At 37.9% G+C, this 7,431-nt stretch overlaps 1 protein-coding gene across 1 annotated transcript; it reads right to left on the reverse strand.

Annotated features, from left to right (window-relative positions):
- Positions 1-794: 794 nt before the first annotated feature.
- LOC131300495 (NAC domain-containing protein 14-like) lies at positions 795-6,153 on the reverse strand. The gene is made up of 6 exons (XM_058326372.1): positions 5,743-6,153; positions 4,937-5,220; positions 3,498-3,818; positions 2,165-2,563; positions 1,416-1,835; positions 795-1,328 (listed from the first exon to the last, which is right to left on the reverse strand). The coding sequence occupies exons 1-6, from the start codon at positions 5,906-5,908 to the stop codon at positions 1,047-1,049; spliced, it is 1,872 nt and encodes a 623-aa protein (XP_058182355.1). The 5' UTR covers positions 5,909-6,153; the 3' UTR covers positions 795-1,046.
- Positions 6,154-7,431: the final 1,278 nt, after the last annotated feature.

Consider the following 7,431-nt stretch of genomic DNA (forward strand, 5'->3'; position numbering starts at 1 on the left):
ATAAGTATCTATCTAGATGGGATGTGATTTCAGATTGACATCCATGGCCCAGTTGCGTAATTAATCACGTTTTAAAAATAAGTTAATTTGCGGCTGAAACTGGACGGAGCTGCCGTCAGCTTCTAAAATTCTCCAAACTGTGGAGCCCCGTGGACCTAACAACCATTTGGGTCTATAATCTAGTTTGAAATAAATTTCCAAATATAATCATAATTAGGACCCATATGGTACCTATTGGAAGAGGTAAAGTCATAGGTCCAAATAGTCGGTCCCCCAAATCTATCCGACTAAAAATGTGTGATTAAGATTCACCTAGATGTATGAGACTTGTACATCCAAAGGCGAGAAAATACCGGTCAGAGATTCAACCCGAGATGTCCCACCATAGGTGCCGCCACACCTGAATGTTGGCAGCTGAAAGGAAGTAGTTTTGCAAATAGGCTTTTAGCAGTTCATTGTCTCCTACATTCAGAAATTCACACACAATATTAGCATCCGACCTATTAAGGAACACACAATAGAGTGGCCAAACATCAGGGCATGACTCATCCTCGGTTCAAATCCATGGTGAAATTTCTAGCTATGGTTCCCATCAAGCTAAACCACCTGGATTCAGTCAATAGCCCAGGCATACTATGTGCAATGATTCTACACTTCCATTTATTCCTCCATCTTAACCACCTCGAACATTCTCATGTCGTACACATTATTCGTAGCAACTATACACAGTAACTCAGTTTACGCAAAGAAACATAAGATTATACAGGTAAGAGAATTGAAATGATCCATGCCGGTACAACAAAAAGTTCACATAAATCACTGTTAAACTAGATTACAATCAAAATACAGAAGTTGTTTCAGATACATCATATACAAAGCGCCTTTTTCAGAAGATTACATAGATATCCAAGTGCAGCTGCATAGAAGGAAGTTAAAAGACCGCATCCAGCATATCTTGCTATGAAGAGGTGTTTATTTCTTCATAAATAAAAAGTTACACAAGAATAGAACACATGGAAAAAAAAAGGTCTCTTTTCTAACCAACTTCAAAACTTGAGGCAACTCCATATGCCCACAAAGACAACGGACAAACCTACAACCACAAGTACCCTAAGCATATGCATAGATGACGAAATCAAGTGCATCGGAGGAGGAGCCTCCAAAGGCACAGAGGAGACCTTTTTTTCGCCGCTTATTGGAAAAACAGAAGCTGATATTGTGTTCAAACCCTGTTCTTGAGCAACTTTGGTGACATAATTGGACGTGGAATGGGATATCTCCAGGGTCTCATCTATGATATCACTATGCTTTTCTTCAGCTTCTCCAACCTGCAAAAACATCAATCAATTGGGATTTCACTTTGAATACAAAGGAATTATCACCTCTATTCACAAGCTCACTGACAAACTTCTCACCTTGGCCAAAAAATAATTTGCTTCATGGTTTCCTTCATTGTAGCCCAAATGTCCCCACTTGCTGCTGTGAACTGGTTCAACTTGAAGTTTCTGCTGCAGCCTGATTCTTCTTCGTGCATTACCCTGCAGCTCAAAAAACTCGGCATTTGGTTGATTATAAGATTGTCGAGATCTTAATCTGATTCCAGTTCCAAAATCTTCACCACCCCCAACAGCATTTCTATTATTTCTATCAGCTTCGGGACTATTGAACAAATCAACAGACTGGTCACTGGTAGAAGCAACAGTGACACAATGCCGCCCAAGAGACTCATTTTCCAGTAAACCCAAACTTCTCAAGTTCTCTTCATTGCTAATATCAGTAGTTTTATTTCCTCTAGAATACATTTCCACTAGTACAGGAGCCTTGCTCTCATTGTTCTGCTCAAATTGTCCATAACATTTAGAATCAATATCAAAATGGCACGCAATAATGCAACTTTTGTAAATATGAGAAATTTTCTAATGACCCATCTCTTGGTTCTGTAAAATGCAGAATAGTTTCACATGCAGGCACCAATAAAACACAGTTTCTTAGAATTAATGATTTGGCAAGTTCACAACTTAAATTGTGTACTTGCACAGTCATAGAGTTCTAAGAAACTGTTTTATTTTTATAAGGTGCTCAGATAGGAAATTATTCCACTTCCAAGAGATGGACCATTAAATCAATTCACATATTCATAAAGTTCTAAGAAGCTTCATTATACCTGTGCCTTGGCCACTTCTGCGTCCAACTCAATACATGATACATTATTCGTAACGAAAGTGCTCTCACTATGATTAATATAAGTATGGATCTCACTTTCAACAGCATAGCTCTCAGGAACATCACAGAAGTACTCATCTGAGCTTACAATAACTGAATCCAAGAACTGATTAATCTCGTATTCGTTTGTTCCATGCAGCAGCTGTGCTCCCCTCTGGTCATTGCCCACCTCAATATCGAGTGGATATTGCGAGTCATCCAAATATCCCAGCTCCATCTGCACTTGTGAGTGCAAAGGAGAGAATATTTTTCCATTGGCATCTGGTGGTTCCATAGTTGTGTCAGGAATCAGTCCGCGTAACCAGTCTTCCAACTCAAAATCCTCCAACTCAAAATCCGGCTGAAGAAAGCAATGAAGAATTAGCAAGTGTATGACTTGGATTCTATGGAGCACGGGTACCGGTACGCGGTACGGGAAACGGCAAAACCCCAAAAAAGTAGGGTATGGGTACGGCAAGGATACAACGAATATATATATATTTATTATCTTTTACTATTTTTATTGCATAAAATGAAATATAAACCCATTTTACCAACAAAAAGCAATATAGATAAAAAGTCAAAATGATAGTTTTGTTTTAGTTTTGTTTTTCAATCATTACCCTACTTCTTTCTCCAATCATTACCCTATTTTTTCATTTATTACTTTCACATCTCTCTCTATCTCTTTCCAATCATTACCCCTATCTTCAATCATTACTCTATTTCTCTCTCCACCCACTACCAAAACTAAACTAAACTAAACTCTCAACCAAACACAACCATAATATTTGTGTTTGTTAGGGGTAAAACTGAAATACTAAACAATTAGAGGTATGCTGGAACTGAAAAATATAAAACTGTAATTTTTAGAAATCAAGAGACTTTATTATCGTGGCAAAGAACTTAAGGGGCTATGCTGTATTTTTTGTAATATATACTGTATTACGATGAAATAGAAACCCAAGTCATCAGTGGATCGAGAAGCCAACCAGAAGCCCTAAAGCCCTGAACCCAACGATCGACCCAGTCATCACCTCGTCGCTCGATCGACTCTGGTTCTCTCTCTCTCTCTCAAACGTGCCCACGAAGTACCCAAGGCATACCGCCGGAGTACCCTTGATGTACCCAAAGATACCAAAGATACCCGGTACGTTTTTGCCATACCGACGCCATACCCGTACCCGGAGCGCGTACGGCGACATTTCCGGAGTACCCATGCTTCATAGCTTGGATTTGATAGTTACACAAAATGATAATCGATAAATTCAGCTAAAAGTAAGTACTGGTCTTACCTCAACGATTGATTTATCTGCTACATCATCAGCAATACTGCCATTGTTGGTCCACTCAGTAGGTAAAGGAGCAACCAGGGGTGTTCTGTCAAATCTTTGCAGAATGGTACTCTCACCGCTAGAAGGTAACTTTTCATCATGGCCACTTATTATAGGAGCCGCTGGCTCTGATTCTCTATCCACGGAAAATGATTGAACTGTGGCTGGAGAAGCATCATTTTGTTCAAATTCCTCAACGTTTGAACCTTCAGTGTTCTCATCTTGTGTCCCGTCACGGTTCTTATTACACTTCTTCATTAGTTTACAGAGGACAAACGAACCCTAAAATAGGAACACACAGACATTGTGAAAATGAATTAAGTTATCCAGTATTGGAATTCGAATTCACAAAATAAACTTGCGATTCCAAAATTACAAGAAGAAAGACACAGCTCACCAGTAAGAATCTGAAGGAGAAACATAGACCTAAACTTTTGGTAAGCATGAAAGAGACTCGTGATGTAGATAAAGAGGAAATGCAACAATGAAATATAGACTCCCACGCAGAAAAAACTGTTCCAGGTAGCCTATGTGGACATCCCATCAATTTTGGAGGTGTATTTTGGTTCCAAAAAAGAGGACTCCATTTGGATAGGATCCTTTATAGGCCCACATTCAAGGTTAGAAGTGTTTTATTTGTCCTGTATTAACGCCAACATGACTTATTCATTGATGATATGGTGTTGACGTGGAAAAGGCCACAACAACTTAATACAAATAACCACCGTCTGAGATTATGCCAAGATAAAGGAGGAATGCAATTTTCTAGATATCTTAGAAACCTGTATAAAGCTATCAAATAAAAACCGAACCCTCAAAGCTTTCATCAGTCCAGAAAGTACCCAATCCAATAGGTTGGGAAAGAATGCAATTCATCGTTACATTGTCCCCGCCTGATTTATTGGATAGAGGCGGGGCTCTCTAATCCAATTGATCCATTCCAAAATCTACAGGAAATCTTTGCAATCACCTTCTATGCTATGTTAACCCTCTATCGGAACCACAAGCACATCCCGGCCTTAAATAAGTACCAACCAAAATATATTATCCCAATGCCAACACAATTTAAGCACTCTTCCCTCCCTCCACCCACAGATAGCTCAATTTAAGGTGTTGTCATAAAACATCTCATTTCCACACCTATTAGATTAACACACGCGCACACACTAAGAAAAACTCCATTATAAGCTACAAACTTATGCTCCAAAGCAACAGAAACATAGTCATCCATTTGCCCCATACATGGAAACCCACTCCGCCATTCATTTCTGTAAGAATGAAAACATACCCATGTGCAGATAAAGCAAAATAAGTTTCTTTTGTATGTTATTTCATACCCACAAGCCCAAACATAAACAATTGTACGGATTAAAGACAGAGAGAAAGATTGAAAGTCACACCTGTCCCGGTTTAGTGCCATCAAGCTCCTTACTAGTTGCACGGTACTCATGTATTACCCAGTCAGTCTTCTGCCCGCTGGGAGCACGCCCAGTGTAGAAGACCAGAGTCTTCTTGGTGCCAATCACAGTCCTTCCCCTCACAGCCTTGATGAACCTATCCTTACCCGTCGCCTTCCAATATCCACCTGCAGTCGCTCTGTTCAATCGACGTCCCATTCTATACTTCCGATCAATGGGGCAAAAGAAGCACCACTCATCGTCATTCGTTTCTATAAGGGACATAACTGCAATTACACAAACAAAATAAATACCTAATGAGAATTGATGTACACAGAAGCTTTATCAATTACCCATATTTGACCAATCAATGGAACCTACATTACTCTTCACCAAATTTAAACACGTTCCGAAATGCATATAGGCTGTGTTTGAGATGACTTAAAAAGTCAGTTTTTTTTCTAAATATAACCAAAAAGTTCACATCTTTCCATGATTGCATCTCTAATTCAGTTAAAAAAAAACCCCCAAAAATAGCTCAAACAGCTTATAACAACAACGCATCTAAAAAAAGGCCATAATAATTTAATTAAAAGTCAAAAAACCAAAAACCGTCACTAGATTTTCCCGAATTACTCAGTTCTTTAAAAAAAAAAAATGCAAAACATAAGAAGAAAGAAAAAGAAGACGAAGACGTTTTTAATCAGCAGGGCCTATATCTATTGGAGCATCTATCAACACAATTAGGGAATTTAACTTCATTTATATCGAGCACTGAACAAAAACCCCAAAATGAATTGGTTGATTACCAGGCAAATCCCAGGGTTCCTTTTTACAGAGATCAACCACTCTAATACCACTGACTATGTCCTCCTTGCCGTTGATCTTATTCTTAAGATAGTAATTGACGAGTTCTTCGTCCGTCGGACGGAATCGGTATCCAACCGGCAGAGAGCTCAAGGATAAAACTGCCATCAGCTGAAGTAAAAATAGACAAAAAAGAAAAGACGAAAAGAGTAGAAAGACAAGAGCTTATGTATGTAAAGATTGAGATAGAGTACAAGAGAAAACTAAAGTGAAGAGATTCAGGGAAATTTCATCGGGGTTTCAAAGACGAGACTTGATCACAGAGAGAGAGAGAGAGAGAGAGAGAGAGAGAGAGAGAGAGAGAGAGAGCCTGGGGGAGTGATTTTTTTTTTTTTGGATGATTTCGGGGATGAAGGAGGAGAGTGCAGGGAAGCCGCGGTTTTATACACGCGGGTTCAGTTGAGTTGAGTTGAGGGTAGCGCGTAAAGTGAGTACCCGTTTTTTGGGTCAGAATTTCTTTAAATGACACTGAAAGTTGGATGTCCTATTATGCCCATGGGGCTTGGTGGTGGCACAGGAGAAACTGTAGGACTAATTCGGGAAAATGCAGGATAGCGTAAGAAGGAAGCTCGATGGGGTACAACACAGACAACCAATGTAGTTGTTGCACGTAAGCTTATTTTGACGTCATTGTTGATAGTGGGACCCAATGGGATGACGTCATTGCCAATCCAAGTGGATCGTAGAGTAACGAGCTAGTACTTCCTTGCGTCCAAAGTCTCGTTTCCGTATGCGTATAGTAACCCCCGCAGAGAATCTTATCGACAAATGATTTTGACACTTTAATTTTTAAAAATAATATTTTAAAATTTGTTTTTTAGTGTTCAAATTATACATAATAGGACACACTAAATGATAAATTTTGAAATGTCATTATAAAAAATTGGAATGCCAAAATTATTTTCCAATTTTATGTTTGTGTTTTCTACTTTTTTCAAAATTTTCTGTTCACCCTAAATTTATTTTGATATTTTGTCTAAATTGTATTTTTGACACAGTTTGTCTATGTTAAAGAATAAAGACAACTATCATTCTCCCTTTCTACTTTTCGCTATTTTTATGTTTCTTGTCTTATTGTCAAGCTTTTTGTCATAATTTGTGAAACTAATCAACCGTTTCGGCGAGAAAAATAAAAAAACATAACAATGTGGGTCAAATTTGAAAAAGCTTTGGTTATGATAACACTAAAGATAAAACTACTACTAGATATTTCAAATTTTTCCGTCTTTAATGAATTTTTTTTGGCTTTTGGTCTTAATTTTATTTTTACTTAATTTATAGACTCTTCTCGTCAAGATGAAGGATTAATAAAAAAAAAATGACGCAAATCTAAAAATACCAAAATAAATTTAGGAATAATGCACCATAACTGTCTTTAGGAAAAATAATTAACATACTTCAAATTATCTCTTAGCAGAACAAACATATATGAATTGATCAATAGTGCTGCTAGTGCATATAGGGATGACATATGGCCTTGTTCCACTCAAGTTTTTTGGGATATTTTTTTTTTCTGGTTTTGGTCCTTAATCAAATTTTTTTGCGTTGTTAGTATTGTGCCTAACTTTCATGGATTATTGATTCGTCTCGTCAAGATAAATCGGTAAATTAAAAAATTGTGACTTTTATCC

Source organism: Rhododendron vialii, chromosome 9a (assembly GCF_030253575.1).
Source record: "Rhododendron vialii isolate Sample 1 chromosome 9a, ASM3025357v1".
Lineage (NCBI taxonomy): Eukaryota > Viridiplantae > Streptophyta > Magnoliopsida > Ericales > Ericaceae > Rhododendron > Rhododendron vialii.

Coding starts and splice junctions, on each gene's coding strand:
- LOC131300495 (XM_058326372.1), bottom strand. CDS start 5,908: ATGGCAGTTTTATCCTTGAGCTCTCTGCCGGTTGGATACCGATTCCGT. Junction 3,819..4,936: donor ATGGCACTAAACCGGGACAG/GTGTGACTTTCA, acceptor TTCCTATTTTAG/GGTTCGTTTGTCCTCTGTAA. Junction 1,836..2,164: donor CAGAAGTGGCCAAGGCACAG/GTATAATGAAGC, acceptor CAATTTGAGCAG/AACAATGAGAGCAAGGCTCC.